Source organism: Gymnoscopelus microlampas (genome assembly GCF_963454915.1).
Source record: "Gymnoscopelus microlampas genome assembly, chromosome: 6".
In the NCBI taxonomy this organism is placed as follows: domain Eukaryota; kingdom Metazoa; phylum Chordata; class Actinopteri; order Myctophiformes; family Myctophidae; genus Gymnoscopelus; species Gymnoscopelus microlampas.
In genome coordinates, this window is record NC_139943.1 from 20,808,707 (window position 1) to 20,836,258 (window position 27,552).

Below are 27,552 nucleotides of genomic sequence, written 5' to 3' on the forward strand. Positions count from 1 at the left end.
ATTGTTCATGTAAATCGGGGCAAAAGATGCGAAACTCACTGGTTTGTCCAGACACAGAGGCTGAACTGCTCTGGTTGCCACTGTTGCTCATAACGGTGACCATGTAGCGGCGTCCCGGGATGAGGATGTTGAACGTGCACTCCCTGGCCTCCCAGGCTAGGGTCTTCTGACTTATGACCATGGCAGGCTCCGCCTGTCTCAGCACCACAGTGTAGCCATCCCACACCCCCGCAGGTCGACTCCACAGAACGCTCAAGGTCGTCTCATCACTGTGACGCACCATAAGCTGCTGGACAGACCAGGGAGCTGGGGAGTTGGATATCAAATCTGGGTGAAAATCTGCGACATGTATTGCATAAGCGAATGGGGCACGTATTCCCAACTTGCACCATGTGTAGTCCCTGAGTAGACCGGTGTCCAAAGTGCACCTAGTTCTAGTATGTTGGATTTGTCCATCTATTCTATCACAATGTTATATAAGTTAGGGAAACCATTTCCAAATCAACTTTTGTAGAAAGAAACACTAAGCAATAAAAATGTCTCACCGAGTCTTCCCTGGCAGTGTGCACTATTTCCCAGTGGTCCACTCTGTACAGTGACCTCTGCCCTATAGGGTCTTCCAGGCACCAAGCCCAGGCCTGACCTTGCCATATACTGTCGGGCCAGTTTGCTGAGAGTCTCATTCACCAGTACCACTGAGCTGTTCCACAACAGGAAGCGGTAGTTCTCCCACTCGCCTCTAGGGGGAGACCAGGTCACTCTCAGGGTCCTGCCGTCACTGAGAGCCACCATAGAGAGCTTAGACACCTTATCAGGAACTGGCCAGAGAACAATGACAGAGGAGGGGAAGTAGAACAGATTGAAGTTTGATGAAACACTCAATGGAACACTTGACGTAGAAAGGCAATGGAACACTTGACCTACAAAGGTAATGGGTCATCTTGACATACAAACCAGAATGAATCATCAATTATTAATAATAATAATATAAAACAAAAATGTAATAAGAATGGATTACTACTACTACCACTCTACTTCTACTTCTGTATCTGCTGTTAATAACAATATTACTACTACCATACTATTATTACTACTACTCATACTACTACTTTTGATACCTTTAAAGGACAACTATGCTAATTTTCAACCTGAATCCCATCGTTCTACTGTGAGGAGGACATGTAAAACTGACATAACACTTTCCAATGCCTTCTGTGTGTTGAGAGCTTTTTACATAGACTGGTGGAGATTTAACATTTTCTGATTTGATAGAAATAATGGTTGTCCTTGAACAATTACAAATAACCAAGTAAAAACAGGTGAACTTATACTGGTGATGTCACAACATGCTTGACAGTCATGAAAGTAAACCAACCAATGTTCTCCTGTAGATCTCATATGAGTCAAGGGACATTCATCACCTGTCCTTCCACTGGTCCTGGTCTCTGTGGTCTTCTCTGCCACCACGGTCCTGACAGAGAGCTGGTAGGTGCGTCCGGGGGTCAGACCCTGGAAGAGCACCACCTGGGTCGTGTTGGCAGTCAGCTGGCGCTCCTGGGGGGTGGAGCCCAGAGATGAAAGGGTAACCTTGTAGTAGTCCACTCCTCCTCTGGCTGAATCCCAGCTGGCTCTCAGAGAGTCCACGGTACCGTTATTGTCCAGTCGCAGGTCTGATACCGCTGCTGGAGCTGGGAAGGAAGGAGTTAAAACTCTTAACATTTTCGATCTGGGCCTTATTTCTTCAGGTTGCGTGTTTTCTTTGGGACTTCAGTAGCACATTGGAAACGAGCGTTGTCTCTGTTGGGTTCACATTCACTGTTAGACTAAAGGCCCCTACAGGCCTACACACCAAACTGACTTGTCCTGAAGACTACAGACTAGCCGTGGTTCACATGACATGGAACCACTTGTTCCTGGTTTGCGATCTTTTTACATTTACAACTGCTAGATCTACATAAACGTTCAGATTTCAAATATAAAGTGCTGACCCCCAAGCCACGGATGTAACCAGTTAAAGTGCACCGTTCTAAGTACCCGTATCTTCAGCATTGTTCAATAAAATCTTTTTAATCGGATCGCCGGCCATTTCCTCCGAATTTTCTCCGATGCTTTCAACTACGCTTTCAACCTATTGGTTGGGAGGTGTATTGCACTCTGATACATTATAAAAAATGTAATACAAAATAGAAAATGGCCACCAATCGGATTAAAATGCTTTTTATGGAACAATGTGGAAGATACGGGTACTTAGACCGGTGCGCTTCATCTTGTTACATGGCAGTTGTAAATGTAAAAAAATTGCAAACCAGGAACAAGTGGGTCCGGTTCAGGGCTAACTACAGACTAATGTTGGAAGATCAGTTAGTTCAGACGTGGGTGAAAGCTGCTAAAAACACTCAACATTAACTTGTGTGTGTCACAGCCTTAAACATTTCACACTACTGTCATTTCCATAGAGGGGAATTTTCTTCTGCGGCTGCGCTTATATCTCAGACTTGAATCTACCTCATCTCTGAACAGATTTATTGCGTTGAAGAGAAGCGGGGGGGATAGGAGGGGCGGTGCTGTTCATCAGTCAGCCAGCTGCAGACAGAGGAAGGGTGGGGAGAACGTACCAAAATATCCAGGAAACAACGACAGAGTGTAACGCTGTAGCTGTGTGTGTGTGTGTGTGTGTGTGTGTGTGTGTGTGTGTGTGTGTGTGTGTGTGTGTGTGTGTGTGTGTGTGTGTGTGTGTGTGTGTGTGTGTGTGTGTGTGCGCGCTCACGTGTGTGTGCATGTGCGCGTGTGTGTGCACATGGGCGCACGGTGTTGGAAAGTAAAACAAAGGCACTCTGAAGTGAGTCAATTGCCAGTCAAGTAGACCCCGGTCAACAAAGTACATAGGGTGTAAGAAAGTGGTTAGTGACATCCAATGAAATATGATGTCATTAACGATTATGAAATGTATAATACTGACGACCATCAACCTAGCTACTTCCAATTACACTGAAAATACATCAAGTCATGAAAAAAAGTATTTAAAAGTCTATGCTTTTAAAAATACTTAAGCATTCAAAAGTACAAATTACAATTTCTTTTTTAGTACCAATGTATTTCTCTATTGAATTTTTTAAATGTGTCTGCTATTTTTAAATAAGGCTTAAGTGGTTATTTCATAAGATTTCATAAGACTTTTTCCTTCCTAGAGATGTTGTGGAGTCAAAAATACAAATACTCAAGTAAAGTACCACAAACATTTTGTTAAGTACAGTAATCAAGTAAATGTACTTTGTTACTGTCCACCACTGCCTACCTGTGACGACTTGTTTGGACACAGAGCTCTGCAGGCCCACAGCCTCGTTCACCACGGTGACGGTGTACAGGGTTCCGGGCAGCAGGTTGCTGAGCGCGGCGGAGGTGGTGCTGTTCTTCATGGTCAGGTTGCTCACCACAGACCCCTCCTGGTCCCTCAGCAGAACCCTCAGCAGCTCACTCCTGCCTGGGCCCGGCTGCCAGGAAACGCTGAGGTTGTCGGAAGAGGAGGCCCACACCTGGAGGCCGCTGACAGAGGAAGGAGCTGGAGGAGCAGAGATTAGATACTTTACACTGCTGTTTTTTTCCCACAATATTAGCCTGTGTATTAACCTATAGAAAAGTACAATACGTAGATAATATTATTGCTGTATTACACACACACACACACACACACACACACACACACACACACACACACACACACACACACACACACACACACACACACACACACACACACACACACACACACACATATGCATATGTATACAGTAGCATTGACATGTCAAAATAATTAGATGTTATATAGTTTGTAAACACCCACAGTAGTATGACTTTCTTCACTTGATAGCTGCATTACTATTGCCAGCAGTTCTGACGTTTTGAAATATCTGCTTATAATGTGTAAACAATCTAAAAGGAAGTACTCCGATAAAGTGGGGTCAGTGTACTCGAGAGAGTTGCCCTAATACACATGTAAACACTGTAGATTCCCACACAGACACCTGTACTGAAAACAATGCAGGTTATTATAGTGCATGTCACAGTATTGTTTTTCTACATGCAGCATACATATGTGCAAGCATCCTGTGTACATGAAGGCAAACATGAGCATCCTGGTCACGTATGTTCACTGCAGCATGTTCACTGAAGAGCTGACCCCAAAAATACAACCTTGACATGCCCGGTGTGGTAATGTTGTGTGTGTGTGTGTGTGTGTGTGTGTGTGTGTGTGTGTGTGTGTGTGTGTGTGTGTGTGTGTGTGTGTGTGTGTGTGTGCGTGTGTGGTTGCGTGCGTGGTTGCGTGGTTGCGTGGTTGCGTGGTTGCGTGGTTGCGTGCGTGCGTGCGTGCGTGCGTGCGTGCGTGCGTGCGTGCGTGCGTGCGTGCGTGCGTGCGTGCGTGCGTGCGTGCGAGTGAGTGAGTGTGTGTGAGTGTGTGTGTGTGTGTGTGTGTGTGTGTGTGTGTGTGTGTGTGTGTGTGTGTGTGTGTGTGTGTGTGTGTGTGTGTGTGGGTGTGCGTGTGCATGCGTGCGTGCGTGCGGGAACTATTAGTTCACACACATATTCGTTTTGGAGTGTAAGGATGACCCGATAGCCGAATGGTTAGGGAGTACACCATGTAGGCCTAATGTCGGGCCGGCATGACCATTTGCTGCATGTCACTCCCCAGCTCTCTCTCCCTGGTTCCTGTCTCTCTCACTGACTATCAAGCCACTTTGTCTGCAGTTAAGTCTATGTAGAGTTATTTAACACAAATATCAAATCAACTTAGAATAGTAGTAATAGATTAAAATGGCTTTGTTCTCACCTGTAGCTGCAATGGCCTGAACTGGGGGAGCACTCTTGTTCCCAGCTGTCGCCACCAGTTGAAGAGAGTAGAGGGATCCTGGGGTGAGAGCAGTGAAGCCTGACTGGGGAGCTGCATTGCCCATGATGCGAGTACTGCTGCTGGCTCCGGTGCTAGCATCCTCCAAGGTGAGATCATACCAGTCCACATGTCCACGGGACGTAGGCCAGAAGACCCGCAGGCCAGAGGTCCCGGTCGGAACCTGGGAGGAGGTCTCGTAAAGGGCCTTGACCTGGGCCTGATCCGGTTGGACATCGAGCCAGGCCGGGGCCACTGGATCTACGGTGGAGAGAGTAGTGGATTATATTTAGGGTTCATCTAACATACATGGATTAATGTTTGAACCCTAGTCTGACTAGCTTACTCTTTTACTTGATCCAACAGGAGTAACAGCTGAGCTAAACCCACTTGGTCTAAGATTAACATAGAAGGAGGTGGAGGTCAGAATTAATTTATTGGTTCCATGGACTTAGTGATACATTAAAACTATCCTTCCTACTTAATACTCATAAACGCCATTTCCATCTCAGCAGCATTATGCTCATATACGCAACAGCTCACGCTCGTACACATGTACACACACACACACACACACACACACACACACACACACACACACACACACACACACACACACACACACACACACACACACACACACACACACACACACACACACACACACACACACACACACATGTACGAGCGTGAGCGAGTGTGTGTTTCACAGCTGGTTCTTGCCATGACAAACATTGGGGAGGATACCAGGGTAAAGGTAGAACAAAAAGTGTATTTATTAAATAAGACCTAAGAACAATCAACTAAAGAGGGTGAACAGAACATATTAACAACGGATCCTATGAGGTGTCGAGTCGTGTAGTGTAGATGTGCATGTGTGGAGCATAGTGTAGTGCAAGGCGTATGGATGGAAAGTAAAGTCAAACATAACAGGGGCATGGAGAACGTAGTAGAGCTGGTAGAGACAGCAGGTCTGTCTGTCTCCTCAGGATCTCAACTCAAAATGCCATGGGCAAGGCTTTTTATAGACTCCTGGAGGCAATGAGGGGGCCCCACCCTGCTCACCTATAGGACAAGGGTTAATAGCAAGGCAGGCACTACCATATACTAGTGAACAAACGGAAAGGGTCCGCACAACGTCTTAATGCTCCCAACAATTTATTTTTTCCAACGTTTCGGCCGATGTGGCCTTCGTCAGGTATACCATATACTACCCAGACTATAATGTGGGGCATCACAGTGTGTGCGTGCGTGCGTTCGTGCGTGCTCGTGCTCGTGCTCGTGCTCGTGCTTGTGCGTGTGCGTGTGCGTGTGCATGTGCGTGTGCGTGTGCGTGTGCGTGCATTCGTACGTGTGTGTATCCTGTCATTGTGCTCTAATAGAAGGCCAGCGATGCAGGAGCTCGATAAGATTGTTTTGGTTGCTTTAAAGAATGCAGCGTTTTCACTTGGAGGCCTGCATGTATCTCAAATGAGTGTTCGCCTGCTCAGGAAACAGTAGAAACCAGTCAAAATGGAGCTGAGAGGACGGGATGGGAGGTCGGGTGGGGGGGGGACAAACCTCCCACTGCTCAAGCAGAACTACGACCTTTACTTAATAACGGCTTCCTCCCCAAGGGCCCTTCCTTGCTTCCCAAGGAATCCTACTGGCAGATCGACAAAACCCCAAGGACAATGACTGATAACAATGCCACAAAACCCAGCATCATTGTAAAGATTGTAGAGTAGACCACTCTGAGATTTTTGTTGATTCTAATGACATGCTCACAGCAAACACATTCAAACAATACGATATCTAGCTGTTACTGCTGTAAATATCATTGACGTTTTTTTTTCCCCCAGTAGAGAAGTGAACAATGACCTGGCAATAACTACAAAACACAAATGTGTTATTCTCACCATCTAGAACTTTTTTTTTTTTTATCTCACTCCAATCTCTAAGAGCCAACTTTGAAATTGACAAAGTCCTCTGTGCTTTCTCTCTCTCTCGATCTAATCAAACACCACAGCATGAAGGCCCCTTGTATCCGCTCATACAGAGAAACAATACAAGGCGGGAAGCAGAGACGGGGTGAGAGGGGAGGGTAGACACGCCGTGGAACAAACACTTAACATTAGATGGTCGTCCACATTGTTCTTGACGTCTATTTTTTTTACAACCAAACATGATTTGAGACGCAACACAAACTGTATCTCCCCCCTCTCTTCCCCACAAACGTTTTCTGGCAAGGCTTTAATTCTTGGCAGCTCACTGAGGTTATGGCCTTGACAATGTACAAAAGGATGTACAGAGGACGATTTAATGAAAAAGGAGCAGGGAGCTTTAGTTATGTTGGCACATTATGAGTCGTGTGTCGACATGACACACATAAACTTTGATGTTTAATCTCAGAATAAACAATGCATTCTAATAAACACATAGGACTCATCTGTAAAAGAGAACGTGGCCTTGGCTTCAGTTACACTTTCCTGTTTAAATGAAGGTATCTTATTATTAATAGCTTGACCAATCATAATTACACATTTATTAAGTTCATAACACTTTTGCCCTCTATTGAACAATACAGGCCTATATTATATTTCACACACAAAGATTAATACAGTTTTATCAAATATAAAAAAATGCCATGATTGTTCATATAGGATCAGTAAGCTATAGCCAGACTAGAGTTGAAACATTAATTGAAGATCATACTCTTATTAGCCTTTTATATTCACTTCAGATATAATAATTATTGATACATTGATTGATTAATTGATTAATTGATATATGAATGAATAAATGATAAACCAAAACGATAGTAAACTTTACATAACGAGTTTTCATCCTCAAGCATTTTGTCTTTATATCAAAGGCATGAAAATGTGTAACTTGTAGCTATACCACTTGGGATCACTAGTTTGAATAACTTGATATTCATATTTAATATAAATTAATATCAATAATCGAAATATTTAATTTAATTTGCCGATCTGGGCTGTCAAATAAGTTACAATGTTGCTCTTTTTTCGTTCCATGAAAATTCGAGCTATTACCAGCAAAAAGGCATGTCTGGACACTAATAAATCTTGGCCATGCAGAATATTAGGCTACACCAAGTTTAAACAGAACGAAAATACATGTCAGATCTTTTTCAAATTACAATTATAAAAATAATTATTATTAGCCTACAAATATTATCATTATTATTGTTATTATTATTATTTCTAATAATATATAGGCAGTGGTGTAAAGTAAAGTAACTACGTACATTTACTCAAGTACTGTACTTAAGTACACTTCTGAGGATTTTTTACTTTACTGGAGTGTTTCCAATTTTCTATTACTCCACTACATCTGAGAGGCAAATATTGTACTTTTTACTCCGCTGCAATTATTTGACAATTTTAGTTACTTTGTAGATTTTGATTATTATTACACAACATACATTAACCACTTTAGCTCCGACGGAACCTCTCCCTCCGCTGTATAGCTCCGAGATGAGGTTCCTCGTTAGTTACTGCCGTCTGTTTTCGAAATGGTCGCACGTCGTCCACTTTACATGTTTCTTACCCCTTTCTGCACATCGTATCCAAAAAGTAAAGCATTTCCGCCACTCTCTCAGATGTTTGAAGTTTTAACGCGCCATAAAAGCCATCCAACGGGTTGAAGAAAGTATTTAATTTGCCTCGGTTTTCATCCGGTTACATGGTTTTTAAGACATTGCGCAAGAGTTGCGCCCGTAGAGATAACATTACTGCTTACCCTACTGGTCAAATGTTGAATTGCATCTTCTAATGCAAAATATTACGGAACCGGATGAAAACCGAGGCAAATTAAATACTTTCTTCAACCCGTCGGATAGCTTTTATGGCGCGTTAAAACTTCAAACATCTGAGAGAGTGGCGGAAATGCTTTACTTTTTGGATACGATGTGCAGAAAGGGGTAAGAAACATGTAAAGTGGACGACGTGCGACCATTTCGAAAACAGACGGCAGTAACTAACGAGGGACCTCATCTCGGAGCTATACAGCGTACAGCGGAGGGAGAGGTTCCGTAGGGGCTATAACCACTTCAGCCTTACACCGGCTATTTGAAAATAGCCGATCTTTAAGCTCACAACATGTCCAATGCAATGCATTGTGAACTTGCAGATCTGCTATTTTCAAAAGATTTTTATGCATTTTGAAAGCTTGTGAAAATGGGACATTCTGAATAATGAGTACTTTTTACTGTTGGTATGCTACTTTAAGTACATTTATGATGCCAAAACGTTTGTATACCTTTACGCAAGTGAATTTTAAATAGCAGACGTCGGGAAAAACATAAACAATAATAAAAAATAATTATAAAAAATACATTCATAATAATAATAATTTAAAAATAATAAAATCATAAATAATAATAAAACAGACTCACCTGTTCGCACTGATATGTCAGCTCGCTCTCCATCCTTTGTGGAGATCACCCCCAAATGGTACAAAGTCCCAGGATCCAGACCCAAGATCTCGCAGACATGATCATATGATCCATTCTGTTGACAGCTGTCTGTCACATCATCATCAGACTGAGTATTCTCATGATGAAACACTGTGAAGTTGCAGCCTTCGCCGGCGGTGGTCAATGTGACAACAATAGAATCCGAGTTGGCATTGATTTCTGTTAAGTTGACTGAACACTTCTTGGCAGCTTCGGTCGTCTGTATCTGAAAGGCAGTTAAAATAACGAACAGGCAAAGTAAACACGATGAACGCATGTGTTATTATTATGGAATGTGTGCCTACAAAACGCTCGCCCCAAAACACAGTCGCCCCGGGGCAAATCCGGCGGTATTCACCTGGTAGGCTATTCCTGAACGTAACCTCAGTAAACTATGCCTAAACCTAACCTTATTCCTAGACGTAACCTCAGTCAAACAATGCCTAACCCTAAACGTATTTCTAACCTTATCGGTAAAACAAATACAAGATTTAGAAGATTACAAAAACCGGGGTGAGCGTGTTTTGGGGCGAGGCTTCCGGTTACCGGCTCACCTCGAAAAGACTCCACAGTAAACCAAGTATCAAATAACGTGTTGCGCATTGGAGCATCGCGGTCGTTGGTTTAAATCGGTCCGTTCGGTTATTAGTAACAACGGAAATTCAAGGGATTTTACAAAGTTGGTTGTCATAACTAGTTTCTGCAAAAGCTAGATGGTGCCTCCAAGCTGTCACTACAGCCAGGTCCCACAACACAACTACATAGTTCTCCCCTCAACCGCCTCAATCCATAACATCCAACCAGAGACAGCTGATGGAATGACAAGCTAACAACAGCCTGCTTGTTAACGCCCAATTATCCACCCTCTAAAAAACAATCTGTGGAAATAATCAAAATGGTATATCCTAGCTTTAATTGGTTGACAGCGTTTATCAGCTAGCCCGCAGACCTTTCTCTAAGCGATCTGTCCTATCTTAAACTTTCACTAAACTCTCTAACAGAAGCAGGCAGTCTCTCTCCCCTCGGCACCCCACCATGCACCCCACCCTTCTTTCCTTCCTGCCTGCCTTGGACTTTCTCTTAGGACCTTTAGCCGATCAAACATTAACCAATTAGGCCCCATGAGCTATTGTTATAGTAGAGCAGCAGTATATGAGTTATGATTTTCCCTATTTTCCCTCGGAAATAGGAAACAGCCTTAATTCCTGGGCCAAAGAACATCACCCTAATAATAGCACAGATGAAAATGTTATCTTATTGAGAAAGGATAGCCTTCGATTCAAAACCAAAGATCCAAGGTTGCAAAGCCCTTTTTCAAATGATTTAATTTCTGTGAAGTACAGGATAGGTTTTCAATTAACTAATGTAGCCTAACTCAAGTTAATATGCCTGTATTTTTACAAATAGCTAGGTTGCAAAATAGCTTGACGTTTCCAACTGACTTTTAGAGTGCATTATTTTATTGTAAGTATTTAATTGTATTATCATATGATATACATAACAACAATCTTGAACTTGAACCTGAAGTTCTGAATAACAGCACCAGTAGAAAACACAGACAGACAGACAGACAGACAGACAGACAGACAGACAGACAGACAGACAGACAGACAGGGGGAAAACACAATCCCTGCCCACGGCCAAACACAAAAAAAAACATTATAGCTAGCTGCCAACATCTAGTGGCGAACCTCTGGAGTTGTTGAAGACACTTTTCAAATCCAATGAATAGGCTTACAGCACCAAGTAAATTAAGCTTCTCCCTCTGGCCACTATTTTATCAATATGTTGGTGTGCATTAATGTTGCCATTTTCAAGCTGTCCTCAGCTTGCTTCCAAGACACAGAGCGAATAGACAATTACCATCTTAGTGAGCATTAGTGAAGAAGAGGGATATAAGGAGAAAAGGTTGAAAAGGGGTCAAGTTCTCCTATAAGCAACATCATAACTTACCAATTGGGTGGTGGTCGGTTCTGGAGTCGTAGTTAGATATGTAGTTGTAGTTGGAAATGTAGTTGTAGTTGGAAATGTAGTTGGAGATGTAGTTGTGGTTGTAGTTGGAAATGTAGTTGTAGTTGGAAATGTAGTTGGAGATGTAGTTGTGGTTGTAGTTGGTGATGTAGTTGTAGCTGGAGATGTAGTTGTAGTTGTGGTTGTAGTTGGATATGTAGTTGTAGTTGGATATGTAGTTGTAGTTGGATATGTAGTTGTAGTTGGATATGTAGTTGGAGATGTAGTTGTACTTGGATATGTAGTTGGAGATGTTGTTGTAGTTGGATATGTAGTTGTAGTTGGATATGTAGTTGTAGTTGGATATGTAGTTGTAGTTGGATATGTAGTTGTAGTTGGATATGTAGTTGTAGTTGGAAATATAGTTGTAGTTGGATATGTAGTTGTAGTTGGAAATATAGTTGTAGTTGGAGATGTAGTTGTGGTTGTGGTTGGAGATGTAGCTGGATATGTAGTTGTACTTGGATATGTAGTTGGAGATGTAATTGTAGTTGGAGAAGTAGTTAGAGATGTAGTTGTAGTTGAAGCAACTGTTGCAGGAAGTGTTGTGGTTGTTGTGGGTGGTATTGTGGTAGTTGTACTGGTCGTTTTGGCTGTGGTGCTGATGGTGGATGGTGGAGCGGTGTTTGTTGTCTGATTGGTTGTCATAGTATAGTCAAAGGATATGGTTGTAGTTGTACTGGGTGTGGGAGTGGTAGGTGTGGTTGTGTAAGTAGTGGGAATGGCTTCAGTGGTTGTAGGTGTGATTTTTCTTGTGGTGGGTGCAGCTGTGGTGATAGTGGATGTGGTGGTGGAGATAAAGGATGTGATCATGGGAGTGGTGGGTGGAACTGCGGAAGCTGTGGTTGTTGACTCAGGGGTAATTGTGGTTGGTTCTGTGGTAGATGTTGGACCATTTGGAAGTGTACGACTTGCTGAGGTACTTAGTGCAACTGTATACGTTGTAGATGGGGTTAAGGTAGTTGTGGATGTGGCTGTTGATGTGGTGGGTGTAGCTTGAGGGGTTGTCGGTGGGTCGACCTCCACTGTCGATTTAACTACTGACTCTGTTGTCAAAGGCTCACGAGGAGTTGAAGAGGGAGCTGGGGTTGATGGCTGATCTGTGGTCATTGTGGGAGGGGCATACATTGTTCTAGATGTGACCCTGTCGTCCGAAGTCAAATATGCCATATGTGTGGTGGCAGAGTTTGACTCACTACTCGAAGTAGAAAAATCAACAGAGGTTGATGAGCCAACAGTGGCAGTTGCTTTCGTATCAGACATTGCCATGACCTCAGAAGTAACTACTGAATCTGTCTTGTCACTTCCATGGGGCACAGAGGAAACTGTTAAGTAAACCACATTCACAGCAGAGGGTGAATTTGACACCAGCGTATCTCCATCAGAGAAGGTGGAAACTTCTTGGAGTACTGACGGTGTCTTGGCCAGGGTCCCCGGTTCAAGTTTGTGTCTGGTCAAAATGCTTACTGATTCCTCTGTAGACGAGTCAGTGGAGCTGCTGGACGAGACAGTATGAGACAGAGCTGAGCTGGACCAGACAGTATGGCTGCTGTTCAAATCTAATAACTCAGTGACAGAGGTTGAGACGTTTGGAACGAAATCTGACGTTGCCGTCCTTCTAGTTCTTGTCTTAACAATCTCATTTATGAAAGTTGCGGTGTTGTTTGGAGTTGTCTGGTCATCATGTGATGTGGAGACTTGTTGTGGTGTCCTGAGGGTCTTTACTGTATTTGAAAACTGTTCATCAGTTTCAGTAATGGCAGGAGTTCTCATGACAGGGTTGGTGCTGCTGGTGAACCACAGGGGCTTATGGGTGGATGAATGCAATGTAGTTGAAAAGGGCGTTGTGTCTAGAAAATAAAGGGAAATGCATATGAATAAGAGAAACCATACAGGAAACACAGATGAAACAAAATATGACTTTGTATGTCAAATGTCTCACTTCAAATAAGTAATATCAAATGTGTATAAGCTCCAACAACATCGCTGGCACTATCATTCTATTAATCTTGCATTGAAGTTTTGTATTCATCTGTTTTGAAAGGCTGCAAACCGAAATTAATATTTTTAGAAAGTCAGGGATTAATTAATTTATTTTCTGTCCTGTGGTAGCATTACAGGATTTTTTGAATAATGTTCGATTCACAGGAAAGACAGGGAAGAAACGTGTTTTTGCGTGTTGAAATGAAATCCAAATTGAAGTTGCCCCAGAGTTAACACTGAGATGTGTTGAGAAGGACATACTGTATTCGAAGTGACCTGTCCACAACTCTTTTCACAACAGCAGGAAATCCTGTCCTGTCCTATTCTATTCTATTCTATTCTATTCTATTCTATTCTATTCTATTCTATTTTGATCTGTTCGTCTTTCTGACATAGCCTCATGGATGAAAATTAGACTGTACAGAATAAAATCCAGAAATATGTCCTCCTGAGTGACTCTGAGAATTTGAAAATGGATTTGGGTACATTTTTACGCTCTCAGGGTTAAATTAATACTCTGCCTTTTACTTGTGGAGTCTTGAAGTGTGTGTATTGTTTCACTAAGATAACATGTCAACACCTTCTGTCAAATTGTTGGCAAACCCCTGGACCAAGGGTTCTCTTTCAGTCACCTTTTGTGACCAACTTTGGCAGGAAGAACACTGCTGACGTTTTTCCTGTCTGAGTGAGTGGGCCGATAGGGCACCGACAACAGCATGCAAGGAAGTAGAACCAAGAATGTCATCCTCTGCTGTGTAAACCCAAAGATGACTGAGAATGTCATCCTCTGCTGTGTAAACCCAAAGATGACTGAGAATGTCATCCTCTGCTGTGTAAACCCAAAAATGACTGAGAATGTCATCCTCTGCTGTGTAAACCCATAGATATTGGGAGGCATTCAACAGTCCAAAGGCTGAACAGTCAGTCATTGTCTCCGCCAGGCCGAAAGGCATGGCGAGAGAGTATGTTTTCCACCCCGTCCGTCCGTCCGTGTGTCCGTCCGTGTGTCCGTCCGTCTGTCACCAGCTTATCTCCGGCACCGTTGGCTTGATCGCAGCGAAACTGTGCACACACACTGCCTGGATGCCAATTCAGAACCTTTGCCCCAATTTTTTGGCATGGGCCTTTTATAGCGCCACCAGGAGGCCGATTTGTGCAAAACATATTTTTTGACAGTACTCCTACAGATTTTGTCCAAAAATCACGCAAATCGGTGCACAGTATCTCTATAGTCATTAAACGAAACGGGTCTTTCAGATTTCTCATATTCCATCCTGATTGGCTAAAAATGTCTTCCAAAGTTTGCAGGAGTGCTCCGTTTTGAACAAAATGCCTCAAATCATGAACACAGCATGCAATTTCCGTGAAATTTTGCACGCTCATTCCCATTAGGCCGAGGAAGAACTACCATTTGAATTTTTTCAAATCAGCCTCATGGTGGCGCTATAACAGGCCGATTTGTGTTTTTACCTATAATTGCACCGATCTGTGTAAAACTTTGTATGCACACTCCCTAGAGGTCAAGGAAAAACCTTTGCCCTGCATTTTTCACATCTGCCTTTTATAGCGCCACCAGGAGGCCGACTTATGTAAAACACATTATTTTATACTACTCCTTCCAATTTTATCCAAATTTCACGCAAATCGGTACACATGATCTCTATAGTCATGTGATCATGACAGATGTGTTTGATTTTTCATATTCCATACTGATTGGCTAAGATTGACATCTAAAGTTTGCATTATTGGCTTGTTTTGAACAAAATTCCGCAAATAATGAACGCACCGTCCAATTGCGCTCAAACTTTGCATGCACATTCATACTATGTTGAGGAACAAATGCCACCCTTTTAACATTGGCCTGTTATAGCGCCACCAGCAGGTCTAATTTAGCAAAACAAATGTTTTTAACAAAATGCCTCAAATCATGAATGCAGTCAGGGTCCAATTGTCGTGCAAGGCCTAAGAACAAATGGCACCCTTTTCACATTGGCCTATTATAGCGCCACCAGGAGGCCACAATAGCCTACCTGACCTGGCGGAGACCTGTGCTCCGAGGAGCACTTTTTCTAGTTGCATTTCATTCTTCAGTCATCTGTCAATTTGAACTTGTAACATAGGCCTGCCACTGATTTGTTAAACGCCTATGTTAAAAGGCATACAATATACTGACTGCATGTTAGTGGTTCATGGTCACCTACAACAACAACAACAACAACTACAACAACAACAACAACAACCACAACAACAACAACAACAGCAGCCTGGACAACACACACACACACACACACACACACACACACACGCACGCACGCACGCACGCACGCACGCACACACGCACACACACACACACACACACACACACACACACACACACACACACACACACACACACATTGGATCAAGACTATCATAGATGTATTTTATCGATTTTGATAAAATGTATTTTATCGATTTTGATATTTGCATATATGCATTCTATGATAGTCTATCTATGATAGTCTTGATCCCAGGCTAACACACACACACACACACACACACACACATACACACACACACACACACACACACACACACACACACACCGACATCTCTCTCTCACAGCTCACCTGTGCCCGGACACAGAGACCTCATGATGTATTTCCCCCCAGAGTCGACGTCGTACCCGGTCCAATTGGAGTACCTGGGGTCTCCTCTGATCACCAGTCTTATGCCCTGTTTCTTCAGGTACATCTGCGCCTCCGCCAGGCCGAACGTGCCCCTCGTGTCATAACACCGCCACGCGGGTGCGTCCGAGCATTCGTCCAGGGACACGAGGCGCGCGTGGCGAGGCAGCGAGCTGCTGGGGTTGGCCCACAGACACTTGGAGGTCATGGAGTGGAGCAGCTTGGCGTCGCTCGTCCATCGCCACTGCTGAGCGGAGCTGGTCACGTCGCACTGTCCGAGGATGACGGTCGCTTTGTGGGTCGACAGGCACAGTTTCTTCGGTGTGTGCATGATGAGGAACCCCGCTGGAAAGCAGTGGTGGAAAAAGTACTGAAATGTTTTACTTATAAGTAACAGTATCAATAGTGCAATGCAGAAATACTCTGTTGTTAAAGTCCAGTAATCAAAATTGACTTGAGTAAAAAGTACAAAAGTATTGGCATCATTCAGAATGTACTTAAAGTACCAAAAGTAAAAGTACTCGTTTTGCAGAATGTCCCGTTTTACAAGTGTTCACAATGTATAAACATATTTTGAAAATAGCCGAAGTAGCCTATAGGCCAAGGGATAAAGTGGTTAATTTATGTTTTGTAATAATAATACAAATCTACAAAGTAACTAGTAGGCCTAACTAACATTTTCAAATAATTGTAGTGGAGTAAAAAGTACAATATTTGCCTCTGAGATGTAGTGGAGTAGAAGTAAAAATATAGAAAATTGGAAGTACACTAGTAAAATAAAAGTAGGTGCCTAAAAATTGTTCTTAAGTACAGTACTTGAGTACATGTACTTAGTTACTTTCCACCACTGCCCAACACAAACCTATTTCACTTTCTTTAGACAGCTTCCCTTTGTAAAAGTAGCGTATATAGCCTACATAACTGGACATGGCATCAAATTGTGTCATTCGATATTCTTTAACGATTTAAATTTGAAATGAGTGTATAGGACTCATTTAAGTCACACAAAAAAAGAAGAAAAATCAATCAAATCCTTGTCAGTCATTGCCAATGCATTTTGGCATTAGTAGGTCTGATTTTCTTTTTCTTTTCTTATACCACAGTTTGCAAATAAAAATAGTCTATAGCTTAAATCAGAACAATACCATTTTAAGTACGCATAATGGGAATTGGTTAATTTAATTTGACCAAGTGAGTAAAAAAAAGCCAGAAACGTCCTCAAGATAATCAGGTTAAATGTGTTTAGCTAAATGACAGATTTTAAATGAGGCTATTCATTTGATAACCCGAAGACTAGGTACAGCATTAGCCAAAAGCGTTTGTACAACCCATAATAATATAAGGATGAACACTGCACTTTCGTTCAGAAGCCTAACATCCTCCTCATTCAGATTATTTACGAAAATGTATAGACTAGCCCAGTGGTTCTCAAACTTTTAAATTTCATGGTCTCCTTAACTCTGACAGTATACAAATGGAACCAAATGGACTGTAAGGGTCCATTTAGAACCCCCTCAAGGAACCCTGAGAGTCACTGGACCCCACTTTGAGAACGACTGAACTAGCCTATAGTAAGCCTACTACTGACACTATCAGTACTTGTAGCTATACTTACACGTAGAGGCGAGTCGCAGAAGCATAAATAAAACAAAATATAAAGGTTCCATTTCTCTTTGGTACAGTTTCATGCGTCCTCTGTGTTCAGATGAGCAGAGTAGAAGCGGTGAAGGGAAGTGCGTCTTGTGGGGAGGAAAAAGTCAGTGACCAGCGCTTCCTTCAGCTCTATTGTTTTGGAGGTTTCATAGTAAAGCTGTTCAGTGCTGCTCAACGACATGGAAATGCGCCTCTTTCGGAAATACCACAGTACATCCCAGATGTCTGAGTGCTCTGATGAACCTGCTGCACAGTACAGCGTCACTTTAAGTGTACAAATAAGTACAATAAGCACCTTGTGATGAGGTACAATTTGTAGTTATTTTCACACACTAAACCAATAAACAGGAATACAATGACAAGACATAAACTTGATGAACTTTGTTTTATTATATTAAAACATTATGGATAATTGGACTTGACATGCCATATTTCTGAATACCATGTAAATATGTTTGTATAATCTGAACATACGGTATTTGGATAATAAACTGATTTTAATTCTGATGTAGGCCTGTACAATTATGAAGCTAATGCATTTAAATCAATTTCATCTACACATAATAGAACATTTTTATGTCAAACACAGAGCAGCTAATTATTTTATTCATTGAAGATATTCATGTGACTGTCACTGCAAAACTACGCTAAAGCAAGCTGTTATACCTGTCTATAGGACTTAGCAACAATAGCCAGACAAAATTGCTCCTGGGTTCATCAGTACAGGACAAAAAGTTCCGGCAGAAAAGCAGCATTCTAGGAGATAGGTTTCTGAGGAAGAGACAAAGAGAGGACAGTATTAACCATTGTTACAACTACTGTACATAGTAAAATCCTTATGGCTCCATTCAGTTCCATTCGCACACTCACTTAGCAAGTCTTTGATTCTTGAGATGTTGGCTATGGCAAAATAAAAATTCCAATATAGATTAGACTTGCATAATGGCTTTGGGTTAATACATAATATCATTCCAGTGCAGTGAGTTCATGGAGGTTACAATGACCTGTGTGTAACAATAACCAGTCAGCGTTTCCTCGTTTGATTGTAAATTAAATGCCTGTGGGTTGGCAAGGAACTTTTGCCAGAAAAACAACTGAGGTCATTTGAACATTGACCAGTTATGAATTTTTCAAGAGAACCACTTTTCAGGCAAGCTCACACTGAACACACACTGACTGGCTCTTGTGTGGTTTCATATACTGTACATAGATATATGAGCATAATAGCTACGACCAGGGTTCATTTTGTGAAAATAACAGAGGGGACATAAAGCTCACAACGTGTTACATCAATAACAGAGGGGACATGTTGCCACATTTTGACAAATTCTTTGTCCTTATTTTGCAAAATAGGGACTTCAGAGTGTGGTCTCTAATAAAATTGTGATATTACCAAACATGAATATCAAACAAATCAGACCAAAAGGAAATGCCTGTATTTACAGTATTTCAGTCTGACCAGAAGCAGGGATAAAACATGAAAGTGAATGACAAGAAGAGGGGGTATCAAAAGCGTGTCTTATGGGTTAGGGTTAGGGTTGAGTCCCACGAAATCGAATTCTGAACACCTAAAAAGTTGGGAGATTTCATTGTTTGTCTGACACAAGTATGTTAATTGTTGTTTGCCGTTAAATTGAGTGTTTGTTAATTTCATGATGAAGTCACCCCCCCATCACTAAATCCCTTCCTTCTCACTACCACCATGAGAATCATTTGGGTCAGCAGTGTTCCTGGCCTCCAAACAAACTCCCTTTTCTTCCTCTTATCTTCAGGAGTACCGGTCTCTTTGCGGGACAGTGCATTCGGCTAAACCGACCAACTACACCCCCTCTACGACTTCATCTCCATCTCAGCCTGTCGACCTCCCCATCCTCTTCTTTTCCTCACATCCTGTCATATACCAGGCAAGAGGAGGAGCAAGGAGGTGAAGGAGTAGTGTGTGTGTCCACGTGCGGGGGGAGGCAGGACATGGCAGGACATGTTCTCCATGTTCTCCACCCTTTCACATCCTCCCTCTTTAACTTCCACCCACTGTACTGCTGTTATCCTTCACACACACACAGCAAAACCTGCTGGAGAGTCCATTAGTAGTCTGATGATTAATGCATTGTAGTAAGGCTTGCCGAGCCATGTGGCTGATGGGCAGGAGCCTATATCTCCTGTTTCTGTTGCGTGAGGCGGCTTGAGGTACAAGTATATCCCCCAGCCATGATGTACAAGTACACCCCCTGGACATGATGCTAGTATGTCGCAGGGACTTACCCCAATACTACCCTTGATGCTGAGTGCCAACACCCTGCCGAGGAATCAAACGCAGACCTCCCAATCCTAGGACATACACTCTAACCACAAGGCACACAGTGTCTTCTATATGAGAGATATTAAATACTGAACTTCAAGTGTTGAGGACATGCAATGTTTTGAAAATAACCCCTCCAAATGATGGTAATCAAAACGCATGCATCTGAGATGATACCACCAAGATGTTTAGAAAATAAATGTGCGGGGAAAAAACTGTCTATAATACAGTATCCTCAAAGCTACTTAAGCACATCAAGTGTTAAGCTGCAGTGATAAACGGAGTGAGTAAGTTAGTAAGTAAACATCCACTCTCTTAACTGTCCTGTACGCCCTGTAAAAACACAACACAGTCTCTCCACATATGGCCTGCTTCCTTGTTTAACCACTTAAACCCGATTTACTTTGTTGACCGGGGTCCCTGGTGTTCCCCCTCTATAGGTCCCCTCGTTTTTCCCTCTACACCACTTGCTGAAAATATGAGCTTGTAGATCTACTAATTTCTGTGAATGTTCAGCTATTATGACATTATGACCAGAATAGGAAAGCTATGGTTCATGTTGTTAAAGAAATGTTATTATTTGTTAACGGCCTTCACTCAAATCAAATCAAACAATGATTTATTCTTTTCAGCAAGCCCACATTATTCTCTTGATTAGCTTGAATGTATATTCATACATCATTCTTGAATAGATATACTGTATCATAACATGATTACAGCGCATCAACAAGGCAAAAAATAATAACGGCAATGGATTCTGAACAAAGTGGACCACCCCTGGATTTTCCATGAGTATGTCTGAGCATCATTCATTTTTGTCAGCTATTTGTGTGATCTCTCCTCTCCTCCTTTTTCCTGCCTGTCTTGCTCAGGTCCCCAGAGTCCAACTAGTGTTTCCCCAGAACCCCTGCATATCTGTATCCTCACTGAACCGTATGACTGGTCCAAGTACAGCCCACGTTCAGAGTCAGGCTGGTACACACTGAATTAACTTTAAACTGTGACACCAAGTAAAAACAACACACAGAACAATTGGTAATGAATACAGAATCAAACTCACAGAGTATTTATAATGACTTTATAATGACAAATTGAACCCATGCAGTCTGCTGACACTTTAAAAACTACCCAGTGAAATTGAGTGTTAATGTAAGTCAGACTTCAATTAACAGGTTAACGGTTAATTTGATCGTCTTCAGATTCCAAGTAATCTTGATCATCTTGATCACAATAGGCTTGTGCAGTGAAAAAGAAAAACTTTAAAAGAAAGTGCAGTTTAAAGTGGAAGACCTCGAAGGATTGCTGTCCTGAAAGGTCCCAGGTCCAAGTGACAGGATAATCTTATTATTAACATGGTTACGTCATGCTGGCAAGTTTTATAAATGACTCACCTCAAGAAAAGGATCGATGGCCATGCTCATCCTGTCAGGTCCTCTACAGCAGCTGAACAGGAATACATAAGCAGAAACAAATCAAATCAAACAGTCTGATGTTTTGCTGTAATATGATTCTTTGGCAGCCTCTAATAAACAATGATGTTAACAAAACACATGTACTAACTTCTCTTCCAAGAACCGCCCACCCCCACCCCGTTACAGTACCTGGTGTATGTGAGTGAGCCTCTTAGCTCTTCTTAGCCAGGGTTGGAGTGTCCATTCCTTAGTGGTCCCCATGGACTCCCAGACGGCCCATTGTGTTCTCTCTGAGGAGAGAGGCGAGGAGACGGCAAGTGACGACTGAGGTGGGCAAAGTCCCTCGGGGTCTGATAAGTAAGAGAGAGGAGGAAGAGGGTGGGGTGAGGTCAAGACCAGGGCATTCCAAGATGGCCCGATTTTCTAGGACCCTCTCCTCTTATTTATCTCCTAGCTTATTACCTGTCCTAGATTTTCCTTCCTTGATTCGAGCTCTTATGCAATTACTGTGCAACTGTCATCCACTGCATTGTTGGAAACTAAATGCATTGTTCAAAGGCAGGTTGACAGAAGCTGCTCATCCCTTGCATAGTAAAAAATACTCTTATACTGTACAGCGCAGAGTTACAAAGACATCAGGTCTAAGATGATAGGTCTGTTATTTTAGATAGTATTTAATTATATGAGATTGATTTACATGTAATTATGAAGCACTTTAAACTGTGAGCGATACTATACTCTGCTGTTGCACTCCTGGTAAGTTGTTCAAGCATATTAGCTAAACGAAGTGTTCACAGTACAATTCAGAGGGTATTGACCCAAGTGAGTGTAACATTTGCTGGATGTAATTTATCTGCAAATTACCTGAGTAGGCTACTTGAAAATACACTGCATGCATATGCAGCTATACAGTAAGTGCAGCTTTGGACAGGCTTGCTTCACAAGAATATTGTAATGACACAGTCATAACTAAAATGTACAATTCATTACTAAAATGTACAATTCAATACGCATTCAGTCCTGAAAGCAGCAGAGCTAATATTACACATATATGGTGATATGGTGCAAAAGTAATATGTTTTTCCAATATTATGCACCGGAGGAGCAGCGTTTCACAGCCCTCCAATCCGTGTCGTGCAGAACCTGCTCTTGTATACTTAACCCTGCTCCAAAAGTGTCCTGTTGCTGATTGGCAAGAAGGAAGTTCCACCCTCTTCAGGAAGTCATGCTGTATAACCCTGTCTGCATAACGGGCCTGGACAACTAACCCAGACCGCCAACCAGCACATATACTGTACTGTACATGCACGCATGAACGCACACACGCATACGCACACGCACGCACACACGCACGCATGCACGCACGCACACGCACACACACACACACACACACACACACACACACACACACACACACACACACACGTGCACACCCTACTGTATGTAACCAGAGGATTAACACAAACACACACTTAATACACTCACATACTGTTCACATATACTGTATGTATGCACATAGATAAACACATGCATAGATACTGTACTCCTCTACTGTATATACTGTACATACAGACTATAGACAGCATGTCTTTTATTTGGGTCCAGCTGGATACAATCATTGTACAGAGACTAAACTAGGGTGTTTCTCTTTCTCAGGTGAAAATACATTCTGTGTAGCTGTTTAGCTAATATTCTGTATTCAACAGTAAGAAAATAAGAAAGAAAGTAGTATAACTGCTTGTCTTGTAATTTCTCCATCTCAAAAGGAAAAAGTAACATGATAGTTGAATACTGAGGTTTACTCTTTTTTTTTTTACAATAATAAATTACATTATTTACTAGTATGTAGTAAGTTACCACAATTATGTTACCATGTTATGATTTGTCTTATCTAAGTACTTGTCTATTCTGCACAATACTAATGTTGTTGCTTAACGTTAACAAGCAAGGTAATGTTCTTATGATAGATCCTGTTGATATCATTTCTGTCGCACGCACGCACGCACGCACGCACGCACGCACGCACGCACGCACGCACGCACGCACGCACGCACGCACGCACGCACGCACGCACACAGCACACACACACTCACTCCCTCCCTGCCTCTTTCACGTTCCCTCCATACCTCTTTCTCTTCCTCACATCCCCCCATCCCTGCCTATTGCAATGCTATGCTGTTGAAAATGCTAGGCTGAAAATGCTGTTGTCTCCCCCTCGGCTCATCGTTACTGGCCTGGTCATAAACCTCTTCCTCTCTGTCTGTCAGTTCCGTGCAGACCGGGGTCTGCCCCAACGCCGCTCATCTCAGGAAACGTCCCCGTTCCTTTGCAATTAGACGTTTCCTTGGCCAATCAGCGCATGACGACCTTGAACGCATGCCCAGACCCTGACCACTGACCCCATGTGGACAGATGGATAGGCTGAACTGTCTGGGTCCTGAGGTGGAGAGCCAATCTGGCACGCTAGCTCTGTGTCAGAGGAGCAATATCATTAAAGTCTTCTGGGGAGCAATCTGGTAGGGAACTGGAGCCCATTCGGTAAACATTTCATACAAAATAAAACATTTAATCTTTTTGGAGGGTCTGTCTTGAGAGATTATTGGGAGCATAGCTGCTGATTTTGTTTCCACCTTCTCCTACATGGATTTCTAAATGGTGGAATTTATATCCCTGCACATTATAAATGAGAAAAGCCTGCACAAAATAAAATATTTCCATGGGTTTAGTTGAATACTGCACAGTATTGACATTGAAAAAGGAAGGGAACTACTACTGGCTGAAGAAATGGAGTGCAGGAAGATTGACCTCAAGCTCAATGCCAAGAAAACAAAGGTATTGACAGTTAACACGGAGAACAAAAACATTGCCACTGCCGGCGGGACTGTGCTCGAGGCAGTCGAGGACTTCAAATATCTCGGGCCTGGACTGCTTCAACGGAACAGGACCTGAAGGTCCAGAGGGCACTTGCCTGGAATGTCCTGCAATAGACAGGAGGGATTTCAGAAAAAAGGCCTTCTATAAGGAGGTTAGAGGCATTTGGGGGTAAAAGTTGGGAACCAGGCCATTTTACATAATTCAAGGGTGCTGAATCAGAAAAACACGGTTCCCAAGCAAAATTCTTAGTGCTTAACCTCCTAATTTGCATATCAAAATGGCTGCCGATTTTGAAGTATTTCTTAAATAACTCTATAACAAAGCAATCAAATCTGACAAATAAAGTGTATATATTTATATTCTGAGGGTCAGACAATGTGTGGAAGGTATTCATAATGTAATATATGTAAATAAATGTAAATAATGTAAATAAATATGCAAATTAGAGGCCACTATTACAGAAAACGGTTTCGTACTTAAAGTGATTCATCCGCATCCCCCTTATTTTATTTTATTTCTACTTATCTGTATTTTTACCATCCTTAAGACATCTAAAATACATATTTAGATCATGGAAAAATCCTGGTACATTTGGCCCCTGATGACCAAAAAATAAATTGCCCCCATGTATAACTCACCCCCAGAATGAGTTGGAGCCACAGAACTGGTACTGATAACTGAACACAAACTACTTTCAACACAACTATATAGAGTGGGATGGGGATGGCTATAGTTACACTTAGACGGCCAACAGGGACTAGCTGAAATGTATTAAGCCCCGCCCCTCTGTGTTCCTATTGGCTGGGCTTTAAACAGCCATAACTCCAATTCCCAGCATCGAAAACCTATGAAACTTCCTAGATGCGCTTAGACGGCCAACAGGGAAAGGCTGAAATTGTTTAAGCTATGTAGCCTAACTTTTCAGTTGATTGCCATACAGGCTTGTGTCCCCCCCCCCACCCCCGATGGGCCCTGCCTAGTACAGCCTAGTCCAGCCTATTACTGCCTAGTCCTAGGACTAGGCTAGACCTGGGTGTACTAGGCTTTACTGTACTAGACTCTGCTGGGCTCTAATAGTCTGTTTTCAGCTCTAGCAGGCTTTGCTAGGCTGTACTTGGCTTTATTAGGCTATAGAAGGCAGTACTTTACTTTGGCCTACAAATGTTCATGCAAAACTATTGGTGGTGCACACACAAACTATTGCCCGTGTACACAGTGGTTAATCCCAATGGTCTGAGTATCTACAGGGCTGACAAGGGACTAGCACAGCCTAGTTCAACCTAATAGAGCCTAGTACAACCTAGTCTTAACTAGTCCAGTCTGTTCCATGCTAGTATAGCCTATATTGCCGTCCCCTAGTCTGTTCCATCAAAAGGCTGGACTAGGCTAGACCTGGGTGTACTAGGCTTTGATGTTGTAGTCTCTACTGGTCTCTAATAGACTGTTTTAAATTCCAGTAGGCTGTGCTGGTCTGTACAATGCTATATTAGGCTGTACAAGGCAGATCTGTACTATGGTCTACAAAGTACAGATTCATGCAAAACTATTGATCGTGCACACACAAGCTATTGCCCGTGTTCACAGTGGTTAGTCCCAATGGTCTGAGTATCTACAGGGCTGACAAGAGCCTAGCACAGCCTAATAGAGCCTAGTATAGTCTAGTACATCCTAGTACAGCCTAATCTATCCTAGTCCAGCCTTATCAGTCCTAGCATAGCCTTGTACCCCCTCCCCTATTCTGTTCTCCCAAAAGGCTGGACTAGTCATGGGTGTACTAGGTTGTACTATACTAGACTCTACTGGTCTATAATAGGCTGTTTTAAGCTCTAGTAGGCTGTGCTAGGCTGTACTAGGCTCTATTAGGCTGTGCAAGGCAGATCTGTACTATGGTCTACAAAGGTTCATGCAAAACTATTGCTCGTGCACACACAAGCTATTGCCCGTGTACACAGTGGTTAGTCCCTATGGGTTGAGGATCTACAGGGCTGACAAGAGCCTAGCACAGCCTAATAGAGCCTAGTATAGTCTAGTACATCCTAGTACAGCCTAATCTATCCTAGTCCAGCCTTATCAGTCCTAGCATAGCCTTGTACCCCCTCCCCTATTCTGTTCTCCCAAAAGGCTGGACTAGTCATGGGTGTACCAGGTTGTACTATACTAGACTCTACTGGGCTCTAATGGTCTGCTTTCATCTCTAGCAGCCGTTGCTAGGCTTTACTGGGCTCTATTAGGCTATAGAAGGCAGTACTTTACTTTGGCCTACAAATGTTCATGCAAAACTATTTCTTGTGCACACACAAGCTATTGCCCGTGTACACAGTGGTTAGTCCCTATGGGTTGAGGATCTACAGGGCGGACAAGAGCCTAGTACAGCCTAATAGAGCCTATTAGAGTCTAGTACAGCCTATTACAACCTAGTCTAGCCTAGTCCGGCCTGTTCCATGCTAGTATAGCCTATACCACCCTCCCCTAGTCTGTTCTCCCAAAAGGCTGGACTAGTCTTGGATGTACTAGGCTGTACAGTACTAGACTCTACTGGTCTCTAATAGGCTTTTTAGCGGCTCTAGCCGCTCTATACCTGACTTTGTCCGTGTGCGTCAACGTTCTGATTGGTCAGGTGCGCCAACAAAGTGATTGGTCAAGCTTCACGCGACACATGGCTATAAACACATTATAAACAAACACATATCAATGACAAAATGTATCAAAGGCGCCGCTACCTTCACACAGGGTGTGATTTTTTAATCTCTAGTAGGCTTTGCTAGGCTGTACTAGGCTATATTAGGCTGTACAAGGCAGATCTGTACTATGGTCTACAAAGGTTCATGCAAAACTATTGCTCGTGCACACACAAGCTATGGCCTGTGTACACAGTGGTTAGTCCCGACAGGGCTGACAAGGGACTAGTAAAGCCTAATAGAGAGTATTAGAGTCTAGTACAACCTAGTACAACCTACTCTAGCCTAGTCCAACCTGTTCCATGCTAGTATAGCCTATAGAAATGATTTCATGTGCATGCCATAAGAAATGCACAACACGTCGTTGCAAATGCCGGAAATCTGGGTTACGATGCACAGCCATGTGTGCATGTCAGCAACGGAGTGATGATCAACCTCCTTGTATGAATGTGGTCTAGTGTCTAGACTTTCGTTCAACAATGGCCAATACAGTATCTTTAGAGTACTAAACCGTTATCTGTTATGGGGGCCGCTATTTTGCATATTTCGGAGTAGGCTGATTATTATATTATATTATCATATTATATTACTTACAAATTCTTTACTCACATTGTAGAAAATGTATATAGACACTTC

General features: G+C 42.6%; 1 protein-coding gene and 1 long non-coding RNA gene across 4 annotated transcripts in view; both read right to left on the reverse strand.

The window, feature by feature from the left end:
• Positions 1-17,714, reverse strand: part of ptprbl (protein tyrosine phosphatase receptor type B, like) — a 41,660-nt gene extending 23,946 nt beyond the window's left edge. For 2 of the 3 annotated variants that reach the window (XM_084059303.1, XM_084059302.1), the window contains exons 1-9: positions 17,616-17,714; positions 15,944-16,345; positions 11,295-13,201; positions 9,282-9,567; positions 4,826-5,143; positions 3,296-3,559; positions 1,422-1,688; positions 546-818; positions 40-306 (exon numbers count right to left, since the gene is read on the reverse strand). In XM_084059303.1, coding sequence (XP_083915429.1) covers positions 40-306; positions 546-818; positions 1,422-1,688; positions 3,296-3,559; positions 4,826-5,143; positions 9,282-9,567; positions 11,295-13,201; positions 15,944-16,345; positions 17,616-17,688 — 4,057 coding nt within the window. In that variant the 5' untranslated portion in view covers positions 17,689-17,714. Of the gene's footprint in view, positions 1-39; positions 307-545; positions 819-1,421; positions 1,689-3,295; positions 3,560-4,825; positions 5,144-9,281; positions 9,568-9,895; positions 10,307-11,294; positions 13,202-15,943; positions 16,346-17,615 lie in introns of those variants that run through there. The other variant, XM_084059304.1, reaches the window with a different exon arrangement.
• Positions 17,715-18,084: 370 nt separating this feature from the next.
• LOC311047692 lies at positions 18,085-21,682 on the reverse strand. The gene is made up of 3 exons (XR_014601034.1): positions 21,554-21,682; positions 21,344-21,395; positions 18,085-18,424 (listed from the first exon to the last, which is right to left on the reverse strand). It is a non-coding gene; the product is annotated as an uncharacterized lncRNA (long non-coding RNA).
• Between the last annotated feature and the right edge of the window lie 5,870 nt (positions 21,683-27,552).